Source organism: Brassica napus, chromosome C5 (genome assembly GCF_020379485.1).
Source record: "Brassica napus cultivar Da-Ae chromosome C5, Da-Ae, whole genome shotgun sequence".
Lineage (NCBI taxonomy): Eukaryota > Viridiplantae > Streptophyta > Magnoliopsida > Brassicales > Brassicaceae > Brassica > Brassica napus.
In genome coordinates this window covers 4975663-4996169 of record NC_063448.1, presented here as the reverse complement: position 1 = coordinate 4996169, position 20507 = coordinate 4975663, and the positions used below count along the sequence as shown (strand labels likewise).

Below are 20507 nucleotides of genomic sequence, written 5' to 3'. Positions count from 1 at the left end.
AAAACACCAAAAATATTTGAAATATCTATTGATTATGTATCCAAATATTCAAACCAAATCAAATTATATGTTAAGTTTAGGTATTTTGACATATATTATTTAATTTTTATGTAATATAATATTTTGTTTAAAGATTTTGAGAAATTTAAAGTATATAACGAATTTTAAAATTTTAAAAATAATTTTAATGGGTTATCTGAACCCGAACCGTAATTTAGAAATATCTGAATTGGACTGAAATCTTTGACCCCGAAAACCCGAAACACTAATAGATCCGAACCGAACCCGAATGGGTATCCGAACGCCTACCCCTAGACTGGCTCAATGGTGTTATGGGTCCTGGGGCAAAAAAAAATTTAATTTCTAAACAATTATTTTTCTTTAAAAAATCTGATAAATGTATGTTTTTTTTAAATACCAGAAGTATTTTAAAAATAAATTTTTAGATATAAAAACATACTTTCATACTAAAAAAATTTGGACCCATTTTTTTATTTGTAATATAAAAATACATGTATTTTTTTAAAAAATTGGATCTTTATCTATTAAAAAAATAAGAGAACAACAGATAGAGCACCGGGCGGTCGTATCATTAGCCCCGTATGTATGCCGGCCCTGTCAGATACAATCATCCAAACAATTGATTCGTTTCACCTCAACTCGTGTGAGTGGAAAATTGAAAGCGTAATAGGCTAATAGCCATGTCCGGCGGTTTTCTGCACACGGCCTGCGATGCGCGTGGCTCACACGCTCCGACGAAGCAGGGGGAATCGCATTCCTACTACTGGAAACGGATTCAACTTTACGATTTCGCCCTTCTTTTTAAGTCGAATTTTCATTTCAGTTATATCTAGTTTATGTGGGCCTTGATTGGGCTCACTAGGATCAATTTGTATATACTAGATTAATGAAGCCCAAACTGAAACATTCGGGAGGAGCTAAAGGTGTGTGTGATTTTTACGTAAAACTGAAAAGTGAAAAACATAGGCGCTTGCCGCGCTGCGAATTGTTCCCGCTTCGCTACTTGGTTTTGAAAAATATCTATATTTTAAAAAGAATTGGATAATATTTATTTTTTCCAACTTAAATGCAAGTAATAATAGTTTAGGTCTTTGTGTTAACACGTTCGTCATCCACTCTGCGTTGTCGTTACCTATTCTCCCATTCCTCCGGCGCAAATCAGGTGACTGGAAACATGAAGCGGCCGGAGCCTTCCTCGGATCTATCCTTTACCGGAGAGCCCATCTCAGCTGAAGAAGCTATGACCAAATGGCCCTCTCGCTACAGATCTTCAAAGGCTAGAGTATCTGCGACAGTGGGAACTCCAAAGGATGATGGGTAAATGAGTTTCTTTTTCTTCTTCTTCTTCTTCTTCTTCTTCTTCTGTGTGCTGTTATGATTTGTTTATCTTCTCTTTATGTTCTTGAAACAGTGAAGAGAATCTGGAGCAGGCTAAACGTCATTACAGCCAAGCTCTTGTGGATGGAACTCTTTTCAATCTTGGTGACGATGTCTACGTTAAAGTAAGCTCTTTGATTTTCCGTTACTAATTGTGGTGTGTTGTAGTGGCATTTCTTCTGTTGAGCTTTGATGTTGTTGCTACAGATTTGGTTTTGACTTTATAATAGATTTGAGAAAGGTTCTTGATATAATAATATCCTATAGTTATTGTCCTCATTTTGGTGTTGTGTGTTGGTCATACCAATGTATCTGATGCACATTTTGTTTTTTTTTTTTTTTTTTCCGGGTGTAGGCTGAGGATGGGAACCCGAATTATATTGCAAAGATTGTGGAGTTTTTTGAAGCGATTGACGGTGAGCCGTACTTTAAAGCTCGATGGTTCTACAGACCTGAAGATACGGTGAGTTACTCTGTTTTGAGCTGACTAGATTTTCACTTCTCTAAGTAGAATTGTCCCCTCTTGCTAAGTGTTGTTTCTCTTTGTTGTTCTTAGGTTATCAAAACCCTTGCAAATGAGGTGCAAGAGAAGAGGGTGTTTCTTTCCAACGTTGAGGATGATAACCCCCTCAATTGCATTGTCTCCCGCGTTGATATTGTCAAAGTTCCAGCCAAGGTATTTGATTGATTACAATGAATTCAGTAGCGTAGTTGCACGAGAAGTTTTCTGATTTGCGTATCACTTTTTTTTTTTGCAACAGATTGTTTCCGGAGCCGAGGAGAGAGTTATACCGCCTTGTGATTTTTATTACGATATGAAATATGAGCTAGCTCACCTGACCTTTTCAACTGCTGCTGATGGTAACTTTGATATTTATATGAGCACTATCTTTATCTAAGTTAGTCATTTTAAGCTTTGGTTTCTCTAGTTTTATCATTCATATTCTTGCTAACTTTGTTCATAGTGTTTTGGAGACTACTGATGACTTTTTGCCTTGCCAAATTGTCACAACACAGATGGTGATGCATCATCAACAATTTCAAGTGAATCTGATTCCAATTGCATTCAGATTCCCCAGCAGAAGGATAAATTCTTGCTTGATCTATACAGTGGATGTGGAGCAATGTCAACTGGGTTGTGTATGGGGGCTTCCCTCTCAGGCATAAAACTGATTAAGGTAGTTTTCCACTTCCACATTATAATTTTGTTGTATTTGTTGCAAGATTTACTTACTTCTTTCTGATTTTCAGAAATGGGCAGTGGATATCAACAGCTTCGCTTGTGATAGTTTGAGACTGAATCATCCTGAAACTGAGGTAATTATTTATTGCTGATTTTGTATAGTGTGTTAGGAAGTTGATTGTCCACACATGTGACCAGTTGATTTTGAATGTTGAGCAGGTGAGAAACGAAGCTGCAGAAGACTTTCTAAAATTGCTCATAGAATGGAGAAAGTTATGCCAAAAGTTTGGACTTATTTCAAGTACGGAGGTACTAGAATCAGATGGTGATTCAGAAGATGAAGAAGAAGATGGCGATGAAAATGATGATGCGGATGGAGATAGTAGTGGATCTGAAATTCCACCTGAAGAGTTCGAGGTGGACAAGTTCCTTGATATTTGTTTTGGAAATCCTAATGGACTTAAGGCAGAATCTGCACTTCATCTTAAGGTACACGAACTAGACTATAATCTGGAATCTCCATTACATACAAACAAAATTTGTATCCTTTGTAAGATGCAATTCGGACGTTGCTTTTCCTTTTTATCTCAATACTCTCAGGTGCGTTGGAAAGGTTATGGTCCTGATGAAGATACTTGGGAGCCTTTTGATGGGTTAAGGTAACTATTCCATATAACTCTATTTTCCTTTTGTATTGATATTTTATCGTTATTGATATTGTTTACTTCTATATACAACAGAAAATGCAAAGACAAGTTAAAGGAGTTTGTGACAACCGGGTTCAACACTAACCGATTTCCCCTTCCGGTAAGTCGCGTTACTTCTTTACTATGTGTTTGATGAATGAGGCAAAACCAATAGTTATATTAAAGAATATCATCATTTTTAAAATAATTGTTTGGCTCATCATCTGAAATTTTATGGTTTTTTAACTTTAGTCTCTTCAAAATATGTTTCTTTTCCAGGGTGACGTTCATTTTGTGTGCGGAGGTCCTCCATGTCAAGGAATTAGCGGCTTTAACCGTTTCAGAAATAACAAAGCACCACTTGAAGATGAAAAGAATCAGCAGTTGTTGGTGTATATGAACATTATCGACTATTTGAAGCCAAATTATGTGCTCATGGAAAACGTTGTCGATCTTTTAAAGTTTTCAAAGGGGTTTTGTGCCCGTTATGCTGTTGCTCGTCTAGTTGCGATGAACTATCAGACAAGATTAGGCATGATGACAGCGGGTTCTTACGGTGTTCCTCAGGTCAGAAATAGAGTATTCCTATGGGGGGCACAACCAACAGAGGTAAATATTAGTTACATTATAGATATTTAGAAGCAGTGATCCTTATTGCTCTCATGATTTGGTTAAATAACAGAAACTTCCACCTTACCCTTTGCCTACACACGAGACTCTCGCCAAAGGCTTAACCCCTACAGAGTTTGAGGCAAGTCATTTTGTTATGAGGATGTTTGTACTTATCAATCTCATAGACTCTTGCCATTATCGCATTGCTTATTCATTTGTTGTAAATGCAGGAAATACAAGTTGGATATAGCCAAGGGAATCTTCTTCAGTTAGAAAAGGCTCTTACTCTTGCAGATGCAATAAGCGATCTCCCACCGGTGTGTATCTAAACCTTAAAATGGTCATATTTGATTATGAAATCTTATGTCTACATAGTTCATTGGTCAACCCTTTCTAATGCTGCAGGCGACAAATTATGAGAAAAACGATGAAAGGAAATATGATACAAAACCTCAATCAAACTTTCAGAAGTTCATACGTCTTTCAAGAGCTGGTGAGAATCTTAAAACTCCATAGAGTTCCCCTTGATGCTTACCTATACTAACCAATATTCTTGATTCAGAGTCAATACTACCCCTGGATGGTGGAGATGCTTCAAAGTCAAGATTGCTGTATGATCACCAGCCACTTGAACTAAATGACGACGACCTTGAACGGGTTTGCCAAATTGTAAAGAAGAAGGTATGACTATCTTTTGATGCGATATGTTATAGAACTGGTTTTAATGGTTCAATATGTAATAATCTCACCTTCTTGTTATGGACTCTTATTGCTACAGGGTGCCAACTTCAGAGATTTGCCTGGTGTTATAGTTGATGAAGACAACAAAGTGAAATTTGACCCTTCTGTAGAACGACCAAAACTGAAATCTGGAAAATTTCTGGTACAAATGAAATCCATTCTCACCTTTGTGGTTTTTTCAGTTCCCATTTTCTGCAGCTTCATATTGACCTGGCTTGTGTTTTTGCTTCAGGTTCCTGATTATGCAGTGTCATTTGTCAATGGAAAATCGAAAAAGTGATTTTCTCTAACTAATATGCTTCTTTTGGATCCTATTTTTCATTACCTGGTAATAAATTCACTAACGTAACTCATCTGCTAACTGAATGTCAGGCCATTTGGTCGTCTGTGGTGGGACGAGATTGTTCATACAGTTGTGACAAGAGCAGAACCTCACAACCAAGTCAGTCTTTTTTTTACATTTCCATTTGCCTATTTCCTCTGCCCCTTTGAATTCTTTAGTGACCTCTTTGTCACAGATTGTAATCCATCCGTTGCAAGATCGTGTATTAACAGTCCGTGAGAACGCCAGAATACAAGGGTTTCCTGATTTTTATAAGCTATGTGGCCCAATAAAGGAGAAGTAAGTCCTCACTTCCTGCTTCTTTACAATCATGTTCTAGAATTTGCTTTGTGTGTTTGGTGCTGGAGATTCTAATATGAAAAAAACTGGATTTTCAGATACATCCAGGTTGGGAATGCGGTGGCTGTCCCTGTAGGGGTTGCGTTAGGATATGCTTTCGGGTTGGCAAGTCAAGGGCTTACCGATAATCAGCCTGTAATAAAACTCCCCTTCTTGTATCCTCAATGCATGCAAGGAAAAACTGAAGAGCACTCTGCTTGAGAAGGTTTAAAAGAAAAGTCTGTCTTCTCATGTCTCACCGAAAGGAATGCAAGATTCAAAGGAAGAAGATGAATGTCTTGATTGGTTAAGAGTATTTTTATTAGTTTACACTGAAACGTTGTTGTGTGTACTAAATGAGTAATGACCATGTGGGTCTTATTGAACCAAACAAAAATTGTGGTTACTAGCAGATTCTATGTCAGAACAGTTTGTGACGTTTTTTTTTTCAAACTTAAAAATGAACCATTGATATTTGTTACAGCAATTCCACATCATCTAACTCAAATCATATGCTTTAGGATAGAACCAAACACAATCACACAAAGTGGCATCAATTTTCAGAATTTAGGCAATGCGCCAAGTTGGTTTAACCAGATTTCTGATAAAAGCTCCACTAAGAACACCCTTCTGTTCATTCATGAGAAAAGCTACAACCTGTCTGAAAGCTAGACAATTCATGTCGACGATGCAGAAAGCTAAGCCTCCTTATCCTCCAAAGCCTTGAGTTCTAGCCTCCATTCCTCCAACTTAGAGAATTTCTCCAATTGCTCCGGCTTTAGGTCTTTGGGGGCAGTCTTCTGCTGCTGAGCTTCTGTAAGTCGGATCTGCAAATGTTAACAGAAGATGACAATTACACAAAACCGCTAGATTGCAGGTTTCTGCAACAACTTGGATCATCATATCTCTCACACCAAAAACATTCTCTTGGGAAGTTTGAAATCTTACTTTCTTCTTAAGTGCACGTATTCTTTTCTCAGTCTCTTCTCTTGTAGTTCCTGGATTGGGTGCTTCTCCAAGGTCTGAAGACGCTACATCCTTATTTGAAGAAACGTCTAAAGCATTCAGACCAGAAACCAATACATTAACAGATTGGGAACCATTGCTTGGAGTCACAACAGGAACAGCTTCTTCTTTGTCTACATTACTACTAGCTGATCCATCCTCAGAGCTGGTACCTTTTTGCAAAGCAGCCTACAGAGGTGATAATATGGAAGCATGTTACAATAACTGAAGAAGAAGCTTACACATGGATAGAGTTGAGACATATATACCTGTAATCTCTTCTCTTTCTTACGTTCGTTCTTCTTAGCAGCTTTGGTCTTTGGTTTAGGAGTTGGATCCGGTTCATAACCTGGAGGTCCTTGTGAGGCCAGCTCCTTCTTCATCTATTACAAAGAAAAATGCAAATTAGGAAAGAAAACTGTTTTATCTACATTTTATGCATTACACTGCTCAGTCTATAACAAGCGGCACAAGAGTGAGTGGTATAATGAAATCACGCTATCTACAACCATGACTGAGTTAAATCGACTTCAAGCGGTTCATTTCCATGAGAAAGAACGAGATTAAGAACATAAACAGTGTCGAGGGAATAAAGACTCCATACCAAAGAACCTTTAGACTGATAAATAACAACTTCATCTTGTGGAACATATCCGGCACGAATCCGGATGGGTTTGCGGAGAGTACCATCAGGTCTTCGTGAAGGTTCCACAATCCTCTCACCTTCTTTAAGGTTTTTGCTCAGTTCAGCCATTTGCTTTTTTTGTTCTCCGCTTTTGTTGCTGCTTCCCATCTGACTCCTTCAGATCTTCAATGACCCTCGTTACTTCTTGTCTCTCTCAGCTATCAAGTTCTCCGGTTTCTGTGTCATATTTGCAGAGAGATCCTTAAAGTTCATGCACTTATTTCGTGAGTTACACACAGCAGTTTACGAAAGAAAGCCAAATGCACATCAGTAAAGTTCAAATACATTTAAGCTGTCTAGGGCCTACTGAATCATGTAACAGCAGCGAATATACAAGTTATAGTAGATACACAGAATCAAGTAGCAAAACATCTGTTGATCAACAATTCAAACCATCTGCTAAATTATATAACAACGTTCTTCTCACACTTTTGACATGTTACTTATTGTCAAACCGAGTTGGGTTAACTAGCAAGGACAAACAAACCCTAAACCCTCAACCCTTATACTAGTTGATAACTAAGTTCCCGGTAAACACGACAGAAGCTGCAATCATAAGTAACCACTCAAGAAAATCCGCTAAATCAAACTTTCAAACACCCAGACGAGAGCCTCTGACTAATGACTTGCCGCAGCCATACAAACAACCAGTGACTCAATGCCTTGATTTTCATGCAATCAAAAAAGACTAATAAAGAAGAAAGGTGGTTAATAACTCAGTTCAATAGCTAAACACTAACTTTGACCTCCTCCTCTAAAGATAAAAGTACAAAGTCCATCAAAGTCCCTAACTTTAGGAGGACAAATATTCCATTGGCTGCTATTAAGAACCACAAGCCAAATCTGCAATAGAGACCCTAAAACCATTCCTTCTCCGGATTCAAAGTTTGACCATTCTCAAGCTCAATTTCAATTTTTCTCTAATTCGTCTCCTCGCAGTGAAAACCAAACGAATTTATAGATAACCTATTTTTTTGCGGGCGACCAAAGAAAGAGAGAGAGAAGAAAGAGGAATCTGACCTAATGAGATGCAGGTTTTCGCCGTCGCCGGAGAGCCCAAACCCGGTTAAAAGCAAGCGGTTATTAGAAAAAGAAAAAAAAAATTACGACAGGTTTATTAGTCTTTGGACCGACCAAAGGGTTTGAGTTTAGTTTAGTTTGTTGATGACATCATTGTCTGGTTTGACAATGTCACACGTCGACTAAAAATCAAATTTAGCGTTCAACGTAAGCCCAACATACCTCAATATAACTTTTGTGGGCCTCTCTCTCTCTCTCTCTCAACCTTCTCTCTCTTCCCTTGTCGGCTTTAGGTTTCTTCTCCGGGAGGTACTTTCGAACGCCGGGAAGCAAAACGGTGACCGACTTAATCATTTACCCTTCAAGTCAATGAGAAAATGCTCCTTATTTTAAACGTGTTAAAGATCCACCATACCCAAACAACAACAAGCTACGTTTCCTCCTCATTCTCTCCCACTGCTTTCTCACCCTCGCCGCCATGTCAAGGTTTGTTTTTCATTTCAAAGTTTGTTCCTCAAGCTTGGATTGTATTCTCATAGACCCACCACCAATTTCGTATTTTTATTGTGGATTCTGATCGGAGACTCATTTATGATCCCAAATGCATATTTTTTTTACTGGATTTATGTATAAAGTTTCGAACTTTTTGGAGTGTACGTCTTACTGTTAATCAGATCCTTCTTTAGCCTCTCCTAGCTGATAACTTCTTGCTCTCTTCATTGGCTTCTTTCAGATTTTTAATCTTTAGAATCGTTGGAAAACAAAAGGAATATCTTTTATCAAATCAGAAAGAGAGGGGAAGCTATAGAAGTGCTGTTACTGCTGCTCTAAGGTCGCCTCAGTTCAGAGTTTACACTTCCCCCTCTAGGATTCCGAGTAATGGGCTTTGTAAAGGAAGCTTTTTGAGTAATCACCTGTCGCGCCGTTGTTGTTCTACTACAAGAAATGTACTGACTCATCATGCTTGGAACAGGCTTCACCGCCAATGGAACTTACCTCGCATAAACACCATTGCTCAAGCCTTCTGCTTGTCTCTCACCCGTTCACACCTCTTAATCCCCGGCATCGCTGCTGTCACTTGTGGAAAAGTAGCATGGGCGGCGCAACGACCTCCCTTGGATCCCTATCCTTCGCATAAATCACTCTACACAAGGGCCAAGAACGGTCCCATCTTTCTCACTTCGTTGTTGTTTTCGGTTATAGAGGGTTTTATTCTGATAGGGAGAGCTTTTTACATAGCTTGTTTGTTTACTCCTAGTGTCCTGATGGGTCTGGTTGTTGAAGTGTGTGGGCCACGGTTTAGGAAAGTGTGGCTTGAGATGGTTCATCGAACTCTCGAAAGAGCAGGTCCTGCTTTCATCAAATGGGGTCAATGGGCAGCCACCAGACCTGATCTCTTCCCTCAGGATCTATGCTCACAGCTCTCGAAGCTTCACAGTGATGCTCCTCAGCATAGCTTTGCGTACACCAAGAAAACCATCGAGAAGGCGTTTGGACGTAAACTCTCCGAGATATTCGAGGAGTTTGAAGAGGCGCCGTTAGCATCAGGGAGCATTGCGCAAGTCCACAGAGCTTCCTTGAGGTTTCAGTATCCAGGGCAAAAGTCTAAGTCTTCTTTAGTTGCTGTTAAAGTTAGACATCCAGGCGTAGGTGAATCTATCAGGAGAGACTTTGTGATAATCAACTTCGTGGCGAGGGTATCGACTTTGATCCCTGCTTTGAAATGGCTGAGACTGGACGAGAGCGTGCAGCAGTTCGGTGTCTTCATGCTCTCTCAAGTCGATCTGGCGAGGGAGGCTTCTCATTTGAGTAGGTTCATATACAACTTCAGGAGATGGAAAGATGTCTCTTTCCCTAAACCTGTGTATCCGCTTGTGCACCCTGCTGTTCTGGTGGAGACGTATGAGCACGGAGAGAGCGTGGCGCGTTATGTTGATGGCATGGATGGACATGAGTGGATTAAAACTAGATTGGCTCACATTGGGACTCATGCTCTCTTGAAGATGCTCCTGGTAAGTAAGATCATATATAATAACTCTGATATTATATATACCTTCTTTGATGATGCTTAAGTTGAATGATGATTTTTTTTTCAGGTTGATAACTTTATTCACGCTGACATGCATCCGGGGAATATTCTTGTCCGGAAAAAGGCGTCTCGTGGGGGGCTTTTCAAAACGAAGAAGCCACACATCGTTTTCCTTGACGTGGGGATGACTGCAGAGCTCTCAAAGAACGACAGAGAGAACTTGCTTGATTTTTTCAAGGCGGTTGCGCTTAGGGATGGCAGGACTGCTGCTGAGCGAACACTTAAGTTATCTAGAAAGCAGAACTGTCCCAATCCAGAGGCTTTTATTGAGGTAACGATAAGTTCCTTATTACCTCAGAAAACAGTTAAAATTGTCAGATGTAATTCGAGATTCTTTAAGTATGTGATGAATGATGATACGTTTATGTTTTGGCAGGAAGTAGAAGAAGCATTCAAGTTCTGGGGAACCGCTGAGGGAGATTTAGTACATCCAGCAGATTGCATGCACGAGTTACTTGAGAAAGTAAGGCGCCATAGAGTTAATATCGATGGGAATGTGTGCACTGTGATGGTGACAACACTAGTTCTCGAGGTGAGCCAAAATCTTTGGTTTTTTTTCTCTCATAATTTAGTGTTGATTTTCAGATCATGGAACTTGTTGGTATGCATAGGACCAAAACTAAAGTTATTATAGTAATTGAGGTTAAAGATGTTTGTTGCCTAGTTTGATCCAGTTAGTGTTATGGAGGGATACAGTTTGCTTCAATATTGTAATTGATTGTGGTTATAGGGATGGCAACGGAAGCTTGATCCAGGATATGATGTGATGCACACGCTGCAAACAATGGTGCTGAAAACGGACTGGGCTAAGTCTCTTTCTTATACGGTGGATGGTCTGATGGCACCGTAGGAGAATAAAAGGTTTCCATCTTTTTTCCAAATGTTGTTTGTCATCATAATAGGAGTTGACAGGTTTTACACATCTTAGATGAGAGAACATAGAAAGAAAGTTCACGTTCTTGTTTATTTTTCATTTTTTTTTTTTTCTCCTTTTTGCTTTTTGTTGGTATGGATTTTGGTTCATTCTAACTCCGTCATAGATTTGTATTTACGCGGTTGGTGTCCTGTATTAACCGCCCGTTTTGTTCTCTGAACCGAAGAACAGTGAACATAAAACAATTAAAATGACTGCCTGAGGATGGTCCAGAGAATTTGAATAAAGTGTTCACGTCCATGTATATCTCTGCCTATCTATCTATTTGTCTTGTACACCTTGTGGTTTTTCTGAGAAAGTAGTTCATAGTAAACTAGGTCTAACTTTGGGCCAGGCCTGGTAGATAGAATCGATCTAAGTTTCATCTATCTATCTATTTGTCTTTGTACCCCTTTTGGCTTTTCTGATTTTATTTTGACAACAGTATAACAGAACCGAACCAGAACAAAATGCCTGACAACGTATTGTTTCTGTTAGCGAAATCGGCTAACTCCTACACCAAAAGGACCAACGGTCCCGATCACTACATAAACATCTTACCTATGCGAAAACATCTTCCGATCAGTACATAAACATCTTACCTATGCGAAAACATACATCAACTAGTACAAAATTTAATTTTCATACGCGAACTTTCAAAATTTGGTTTTATCATACATTAACCTAATTTCCGTTAATCAAACGTTGAATTGTCGTTAACCAGTAATAGAAAATCGGTTAATTCCTACGTCAACAGGGACCAATGGTCCAGATCAATACATAAACACTTCACCTGTGCAAAAACATACATCAACTAATACAAAATTTAAACTCAATACATGAACTTTCGAAATATGGTTTTAACATACACTAAATTTTGACATGCGCGTCCGCGCGGATATTTGTTGTTAATTTTTTTATAAATTGTTTAATGACATTCCTAAATATATAAAATTTTGTTCATTTTTATGTTCTTACACATAAAGACCAAACCCACCCGGATCTGGAAAGACCCTATTTGAATCCCACCGAAAAATTTATAATACCCGAAAAAACATAATTTCAAAACCCAAAAAAAACCCGATATCCGAAAGAACCAATCCATACCCAACCATATACATGATATCCATATCTTAATGAAGTAGTTAAGAAGTATAAAAAAATGTAAAAGATATAATAAAACACTTAAATATAGGTAACTTCTGTTATAAAACATGCCGTTAAATTATTTGGAAAAAATGCAATTAATAAAGTAGTTAAGTTGAGTGAAAATAAGGAAAGAAAAGATGTAATAAATCTGTTGAAAATAATGTTAGTTTTATTTTGTACTTAAATTTAATAAAATAGATTTACCTAATTTTCACTAGTCAAATAATACCAAAAATAAATTGTCTGTCACATGTTGATTAAGTAAAGTTTTTATTGTATTATGTGATAATTAAACCATAGTACGTAGTAATTGACAGAGAGAAATGAGAATGTTTAGCTTATCGAAGACATTCTCTTTTCTCTTTGTTCAATTTTGTCTTCTTTCGTTTTCTCGGTGTTAGTGTTTTCTGTTGTCGAAAAAGCTGAAGAAAAAAATTAAAGAGAAAAGCTAACTAATGAATTACACGAGAAAGAAATCGTTTGACCTACATGATTTATTTTTCTCATTCAATTACTACGTAATACAGTTTAATTACCACATAATACAATAAAAACCTTACTTAATCAATACGTGACAAACAATTTATCTTCAATATTATTTGACTAGTGGAAATTATGCAAATGTCAAACTTTAGCGTATGTTAAAACCAGATTTCAAAAGTTCATGTATTTAATTTAAATTTTGTATTAGTTAATGTATGTTTTTGCACAAGTGAAGTGTTTATGTATTGATCCGTACCATTGGTCCCTGTTGATGTAGGAATTAGCCGATTTTCTATTACCGGTTAACGACAACTCAACGTTTGACTAACGAAAATTAGGTCAATGTATGATAAAACCAAATTTTGAAAGTTCATGTATGAAAATTGAATTTTATACTAGTTGATGTATGTTTTCGCACAGGTAACATGTTTATGTACTGATTAGGACCGTTGACCCTTGTTGATGTAGGAATTGGCCGATTATATAGTTTGTTTCTTTTTTGCAGTTCAGAAACCACCAAAAACTGAATTGACCTATATCTTCTAGGTAACTTACATCGGTATCTGTGACCATCATCATCAAATATATTATCATACAAATTAGGTGGCTATATACACAGATAACTGGCACTACAACACACTATTAGCATACAAGTAGGTTCTCAATGTTTCTCCTTTCAAATCGAACTTCCATGTTTGCTATATATATATCACAGTTTCGAAAAAAACAAACATGAAAGTTTTCTTCTGAAATGATTATGCGTGTCAATGGTGAACACACCACAGCTGATGATGATGATACCAATGCCTATGGAGGCACAGAGCTTGTCTCAGTATATACTCTCTCGTCTACGTCGGGTTTTTAGGGTTCAGATGACATTGTTGATACAATAACTGGAGGAGAATGCAGCTCAAGCAAAGATTTTCCTTCGGGATAGCCGCCTATGCATAGCGTGTCTCCTCGACCATGCCAGATACCATCATGGACGTTGTTTATCTCCAGTGTTTTCGATTCCTGCATCACATTCACAAGCAAGTTGAACCAAAAGGGCATAAATAAATGGATACAGCTTGTTATGATCTGTGAACAAATATACACACCTGAGTTAATGTACAAAACGGACACATGAGATGGTGGATGCAATCGTCAAATAAACTATCAGCACCCTGTAAAGAAAAAAAAGAGAATCGAATTGTCATAATCTCTCAGAGCACATAATCACAGAGACAAACAACAAAAAGGAAGCTTACTCTAATGTTAAACTTCCTTCTTATCTGCATACGGAAGAAACCCAAGTAGGAAGCAATCAAGAGGACGAAAGCAACAGCCAGATAGAGAAAGTAATGCCTTTTTGTTACAGCAAAAGCTGCAACATTGAATAGGAGACCGATGATAAGAATCATATGAACAGCACCCTGACACACAACACAACACACAAAATTGATAAGTCAGATACATAGAAAAGACAAACATCTTTCAATGATTGGGAACTCAAAAACAACTAAGCAATGCTAAAGGGGATTTAATACCTGAAGAAAGCAAGAACCGAAACCGGTTCTTGTCATGTTCTTCCCGAATCTGTAGCACGGACAGCTAAAAGACAAAAGATAAAAAAATAAAACTATTAATACATAAAAGTCTCTTGCTTCGTTATCATTCCAAAGTCTGGAGAATATAATAAACTCACCAAGCGGATTCGATCCAGAGACGACGATCCTCGAGGCAGTCCATAACATCGCCTTCCCAAAGGCGTAAGACGCCGCCGCCGTATTCATCATCTTCTCCGTCGGAGCTCTCGAGTTTCCTCCACTTCCCCTGAGTCTGAAGCGCCACCGTCGAGCAAAGCAGATCGAAATCCAACACAGATATGCCTTCCAACTCCGCTAGCATCTCCCTCTCTTCCACCGCCGCGCCGCCGCCTTCAACTCCAATGTCGCCTATTACGGCGGCTCCTCCGCTCTCTAGTTTACCCGAATCCGCCATTGATAAAAAGGAGAAAACTTGGTTTTTTTTTAATCTCTTCTCTGCCAAAAAAGGATCTTCCTTTAATGGGTGAAACGCCTTTTGGATGCTTTATGGCGGGTAATTAATTATTCATAAACCTACCATAAAGCTGTCATTACTAACGGTACAGCTGTTTGCCACGTGGATTTTCTGATAGTGGAGAGTGATTGATGTCTCTTTATTCTTATCCTATCTTCCTCTATTATGCGATTCCTATTATTTGGATTTTTTTTTATTATGTCCGCAAAGGTAACAGAAAACATATAATCAACAAATTGTGTTTTTTTTACATCAAATGTAACTCTAAGATAGTAAGATTTGTTAATCAAACACCGGATTAGTAACGTTGTTAAAGAAATAGGACTTTGGCTAATTTTAGGCTGCATGTAATATATATCGTTTAATTCGCTTAAATACTTAATTACGGGTATGTTGTTATTAATTAGCATGAGTCCTAAGTTAAGATTGATTCTATCTACCAGGCCTGGCCCAAAGTTATTTTTCGCTTAACCCAAGAACATTTGAGCCCATCAATCAGATTCGCTTCTGGATTATCAGGTGTTTCCTTTACTATTTAACTGAGATTTTACTACCTCCGTTAGATCTTAAAACTCATCAATCGAACGGCTCTTAACAAACTCCAAATCTTGCAACAGAAGAAGTACAAGACGACCAAAGTTTTGTTCTGTCTCTCTCCTTGTCCGTATCTCCACCGTCAAAGCCAAAATCTCATTCCTTTTACCAAAGAAACACTCTTTCATTTCATGGCCGACAAAACCATGGCTTCACCGGGAAAATCACCGAGGAAATCACCCACCGTCGTCACCGTGCAACCGTCGTCCCCCAGGTTCCCGATCACCACCACACCGACAGCCGGAGCTCAGCGCAAGATCGGGATCGCCGTCGATCTAAGCGACGAGAGCGCCTACGCAGTCCAATGGGCTGTTCAGAACTATCTCCGATCAGGCGACGCCGTCGTGCTCCTCCACGTTCAGCCGACGAGCGTCCTCTACGGCGCCGACTGGGGAGCCATTGACTTGTCTCCGCAGTGGGATCCTGAGAACGAAGAGTCTCAGAAGAAACTCGAAGACGATTTCGATATTTTCACCAACAAGAAGGCTAGCGACGTTGCTCAGCCTCTGGTCGAGGCGGAGATACCGTTTAAGATACATATCGTGAAAGATCACGATATGAAGGAGAGGCTGTGTTTGGAGGTTGAGAGGTTAGGGCTCAGTACTTTGATCATGGGTAGCAGAGGGTTCGGCGCTACGAAGAGGAGCAGCAAAGGGAGGTTAGGGAGTGTTAGTGATTACTCTGTTCATCACTGTGCTTGCCCGGTGGTGGTTGTTAGGTTTCCAGATGATAAGGACGGAGAGGATGAGAAAAATGGCGAGAATGGTGCTGAGAGTCTGGTAGAAAGCGATAAGCTTCATACGGTTCTTGAGGTTGCTGAGGAAGAAGGAGACAAGGAGGAGTATCATGATGCTTCGGATAAGCAGCAGCATCAACAAGCAGGTCAATTTCAATTTAGCTAGGCTATGCTTACATCTTTCAGAATCAGTGTTTTGCTTCTATGTTGACCACTAATGTTGTGTCAGCTTCTTTACTGCAGAAGGAGACCTCTCTAAGGAGACATAGAAGGAGAAGACAAAGCGGTTTTATGTGCCCTTGGGGTTGTGTTCATCGTCTGGTGTTTGGGGGTTTTTTAGATCTTTTGAGTTGTAAGTATTTGTCATGCGAGTTTTTTTTGTTTTTTTGAACTGTGTGGAAGTTCAGACATGAATGGATTCAGTGTCTTGTGTTTTGTCTTTGAAAAAAAAAACAGTTGAAAAATATTTCTTCAATGTTTCAACGAACGAAGGATACAAAATAACATCTTTGACGGTTCCAAAATTAATATTCACATCCGTCTCTTACACTCCAGTAGTTTTCGTAGTAGGAAAGTCAGCTTTAGCAGGACAAGTCGGTGCTAATGGTTAAAGAAGATTCAAACTAACGAACGTCAAATATTTTTTCAACTCTTTGGATACATATAAATACTCAATACACGAAGCTCAACGTTCTCCCAAACAGAAAGGGACGAGCTCAACTACCTGAGAACACATGGGTCGTTTCCGTCTTCTTCTTTTTACCTTGTCTTTTGTGTCTTTGAGGTTTTGTTTGGGTGTGGATGTACTTTCGTTCTCTACCGAGCTCAAAGACTCGGAGACGCTAGTCTCCAGCCCCAGCACTTTCAGGTTTGGTTTCTTCAGTCCGGTTAACTCCAAGGGTCGCTACGCTGGAGTTTGGTTCAATAACGTTCCTGTGCAGAAGCAGGCCGTGGTTTGGGTAGCAAACAAAGACAGCCCGATCAACGATTCTTCCGGAGTGATTCTGATATCCAAAGACGGGGATCTCGTGGTCAAGGATGGTCGTGGACTGGTTCACTGGTCCACAAACCTCTCGCGACCAGCAGGAGCTGCTAACGCAAGGCTTCTGAGTACAGGAAACCTCGTACTTCAAAAGGTTTCAGACAATAAGGACAAGACACCATCCATATGGGAGAGCTTCGAGCATCCTCAGAACGCGTTCTTACCAACAATGACCATCTCTACCGACGCAAGAACAGGGAAGAGACTCATCCTCAGATCATGGAAAAGCCTATCTGATCCTTCGACAGGACGCTACACAGCCGGTGTGATCCCCCTACCGTTTCCAGAGCTCGCCTTATGGAAAGACGGTCTTATGCTGTGGCGTAGAGGCCGTGGAACGGTCAGAGATTCCTCGGATTACCGGAAAGGGACTCAGTGATCGATCTATACGGGTTTCAACTTGCTAATGACAACAGAGGATTCGTCTCTATGTTCTTTGGTTATAACCAATCCATGTATCATTTCCTCTTGGACACCGAGGGGCACGCGATGGAGAAGTACTGGAGCAAAGTTAACCAAGAATGGAGTTCGGGGTTGATGTTTCCAATAAACTGCGATATCTACGCTAAGTGTGGTCAGTTCAGTAGTTGCAAATCCGGTTTAGATCCGCCTTGCAAGTGTATCAAAGGGTTTGAGCCGCGGAGCTACGAGGAGTGGAGCAGAGGGAACTGGACTCAGGGATGCGTGAGAAAGACGCCATTGCAGTGCCACAGTAATGGGAGTAGAGAGGGTGATGGGTTCTTGAGGTTAAAGAAGATGAAAGTTCCCAAAAATCCACAGCGGTCTGAAGTCAACGAGCAAGACTGTCCTGGAAGCTGTCTGAGAAACTGTTCTTGTACTGCTTACTTTTACGACACGGGGTTGGGATGTCTTCTTTGGAGCGGAGACTTGATCGACATGCAAGAGTTTTTAACCTCTGGCGTTACACTTCACATACGTCTAGCTGGTTCTGAGCTCAGTAAGTAACAGTTTGGCATCATTTTACTAAAACTACAGTGTAATAACTCACATATGTTCCTCAACAGAAACCTCGAGCAACCGATCACTTGTGATCGTAATCACCATGGTAGGATGCGCGTTTCTTGTAACGGTGATTGTTCTTTTAGCACTGAGGAAGGTAGCAAAACGTAGAGGTGAGAGTTAATCATGTCTCTATAGATATTTTTAGATTTAACAAAAGTTTTTCAACTTTTTCGATTAATCAACAGAGAAAAACAGAAACGCGAGGTTACTGTTTGAGAGAATGGAAGCTTTAAATAGCAACGAGTCCGGAGCCATCGCTGTGAATCAAAACAAGCTTAAAGAGCTACCACTGTTCGAGTATCAAGTTTTAGCTGCTGCTACTGAAAACTTCGCTGTCACAAACAAGCTAGGAGAAGGGGGCTTTGGTTCCGTTTACAAGGTTTGTAAACAGTTTATTTGCTTCATTGGTACGAGAGGTTACAGCTTTTCTTGTGCAGGGGAAGTTACGAGAAGGGCAAGAGATTGCTGTGAAGAGGCTCTCACAAACCTCTGGACAAGGACTCGAAGAGTTTGTGAACGAGGTGGTTGTGATCTCTAAGTTGCAACACCGGAACCTCGTGAGACTGCTTGGTTTCTGCATTGAAGGAGAGGAAAGGATGCTGGTCTATGAGTTCATGCCTGGGAACTCTTTGGATGCATGCTTATCTGGTAATAACTTATACCATTTGGTTTAACTCTGTACTGTCTTGTTGGCTAATGCTCTCTTTGCTGTGTAAATCAAGACCCGGTGGAGCAAAGACTTCTTGACTGGAAGACTCGGTTTAACATAATAGATGGGATTTGTAGAGGTCTTATGTACCTTCACAGAGATTCAAGACTGAGGATCATACACAGAGATCTCAAAGGCAGTAATATCTTGTTGGATGAGAATCTTAACCCGAAGATATCCGATTTTGGACTTGCCAGGATCTTCCGGGGGAATGAGGATGAAGCTAGCACCCTAAGAGTGGTTGGAACATAGTGAGTTAACTAACAAGTACACATTCAACTTTGTTGATAATAAAACTGACAAAAGCATAACCTTCACAGTGGTTATATGGCACCTGAGTACGCATTGGGAGGGCTATTCTCGGAGAAGTCAGATGTTTTCAGCTTAGGAGTCATACTCTTGGAGATTGTGAGTGGAAGAAGAAACTCAAGCTTTAACAATGATGACCAGAATCTGAACCTCTCAGCTTATGTAAGACTACTAATGAGCTTCCTTCTATAAAAGCTTGTACACCATTCTTGAAACCTTTCTTTTTTTTTTTTTTCCTAGGCATGGAAATTATGGAATGATGGAGAGGCCACCACTCTCGTGGATCCTGTCATCCTTGAAGAGTGTTTTGAAAACCAAATACGAAGATGTGTGCACATAGGACTACTGTGTGTGCAAGATCACGCTAACGATAGACCAAGCGTTTCAACGGTGATTTGGATGCTAAGTACAGAGAACTCAAACCTTCCGGAGCCAAAGCAGCCAGCGTTTATAGCTAGAAGGGTCTCACCGGACGCTGAATCACCTTGGGAAAGTGAGCAAAGAGCATCTATCAACAATGTGAGCATCACAGAAATCATAGGACGTTAGCTCTGTAAGTTGCATAGAAACCTTATACTAAAGAAAATAGAGAATTTATTGTATGAAGTCAAATAAATAGATAATTTACTGTATGAAGTCACATAAATAGAGAATCTGTATCTATAGGGTTAAAACTTCAGTCACAATCTGAAAAGTTTATTGTATGAAGTCACATAAATAGAGAATCTGTTCCTATCCTTGAGCTTCAGTTTCTTCATTCATGTCTAATAGTAGGTAACGTTTCACTTTTGGATCAACACAATTTAGTTTTTAATCCCAAACAGTAATCATATAAATTAAGAAAACATGTATGAAGTACATAAACATACATTTCCTGCAAATCAGTGAACATATATACACAGAGTGGTATGTAGAAGTTTCTCAAGATACATATTATATTTTTATTTGTGATGTGTAACAAACTGAGATAGCCATCTGAGCTAGCGTGCTGAGAGAGCTGTGTGAGGTTCATCTCTTGAGATCTGCTGTTTCCTGAGCGTGCGCTTCTATGTGCATATACTGTATAAATCTTGAAAAAAAAAATGTGTTATGTTAGTGAGAGCTTTTTGGTTATTATAGGATTAATCTAGGAATAGAGCTTGAATAAATGATTGACATCTTGTGATGAATTGTAAGATGGATGGCTTTTACTACTACTTGCTCTGTTTTGGCTAGTCAAGTTTATTGTTGTGTATTTAATGAATCCATCAAAAGTCAATACAGATCTTATCCATTATTCAGGTTTATTTCCCTTTATACTCGGTAACCAAAACACAATACCATGGTGTTTTAATTCTTTCACTCAGATTTAAAATTCACCGCTTAAAATTCATAATGTGCTTATTGAATGATACCATAAGTGTTATCTATTAATGTCAAAGCCATA

General features: G+C 39.3%; 5 protein-coding genes and 1 pseudogene across 6 annotated transcripts; 4 read left to right on the top strand and 2 right to left on the bottom strand.

Moving 5' to 3' along the window:
• Positions 1-401: 401 nt before the first annotated feature.
• On the top strand, positions 402-5762 carry LOC106399195 (putative DNA (cytosine-5)-methyltransferase CMT1). Its single transcript, XM_048757988.1, has 20 exons — positions 402-1338; positions 1433-1523; positions 1754-1861; positions 1955-2074; positions 2160-2259; positions 2416-2576; positions 2650-2715; positions 2801-3070; positions 3182-3240; positions 3322-3388; positions 3547-3876; positions 3950-4018; positions 4110-4196; positions 4285-4372; positions 4442-4560; positions 4658-4762; positions 4853-4896; positions 4993-5062; positions 5139-5242; positions 5341-5762. Exons 1-20 carry the CDS (start codon positions 1196-1198, stop codon positions 5501-5503), a joined length of 2364 nt encoding a protein of 787 aa, XP_048613945.1. The 5' UTR covers positions 402-1195; the 3' UTR covers positions 5504-5762.
• Positions 5710-8198, bottom strand: LOC106399193 (partner of Y14 and mago). The gene is made up of 5 exons (XM_013839667.3): positions 7992-8198; positions 6891-7148; positions 6556-6669; positions 6230-6475; positions 5710-6108 (listed from the first exon to the last, which is right to left on the bottom strand). Exons 2-5 carry the CDS (start codon positions 7077-7079, stop codon positions 5980-5982), a joined length of 678 nt encoding a protein of 225 aa, XP_013695121.1. The 5' UTR covers positions 7080-7148; positions 7992-8198; the 3' UTR covers positions 5710-5979.
• A 27-nt stretch (positions 8199-8225) lies between these two features.
• On the top strand, positions 8226-11258 carry LOC106399186 (probable serine/threonine-protein kinase abkC). 2 transcript variants are annotated; one of them, XM_048757989.1, is made up of 5 exons: positions 8226-8477; positions 8725-10003; positions 10088-10351; positions 10457-10612; positions 10811-11258. In XM_048757989.1, exons 1-5 carry the CDS (start codon positions 8470-8472, stop codon positions 10928-10930), a joined length of 1827 nt encoding a protein of 608 aa, XP_048613946.1. In that variant the 5' UTR covers positions 8226-8469; the 3' UTR covers positions 10931-11258. The 2 variants fall into 2 exon arrangements, with proteins under 2 accessions (XP_048613946.1, XP_048613947.1); XM_048757990.1 differs by having other exon boundaries at positions 8238-8477; positions 8965-10003.
• Positions 11259-13189: 1931 nt separating this feature from the next.
• Positions 13190-14809, bottom strand: LOC106399191. The gene is made up of 5 exons (XM_013839665.3): positions 14313-14809; positions 14155-14218; positions 13876-14040; positions 13726-13791; positions 13190-13639 (listed from the first exon to the last, which is right to left on the bottom strand). Exons 1-5 carry the CDS (start codon positions 14606-14608, stop codon positions 13487-13489), a joined length of 744 nt encoding a protein of 247 aa, XP_013695119.1. The 5' UTR covers positions 14609-14809; the 3' UTR covers positions 13190-13486.
• Positions 14810-15265: 456 nt separating this feature from the next.
• LOC106399189 (universal stress protein PHOS32) lies at positions 15266-16464 on the top strand. Its single transcript, XM_013839663.3, has 2 exons — positions 15266-16144; positions 16242-16464. The coding sequence occupies exons 1-2, from the start codon at positions 15394-15396 to the stop codon at positions 16265-16267; spliced, it is 777 nt and encodes a 258-aa protein (XP_013695117.1). The 5' UTR covers positions 15266-15393; the 3' UTR covers positions 16268-16464.
• A 215-nt stretch (positions 16465-16679) lies between these two features.
• On the top strand, positions 16680-20225 carry LOC106399194 (annotated as a pseudogene).
• Positions 20226-20507: the final 282 nt, after the last annotated feature.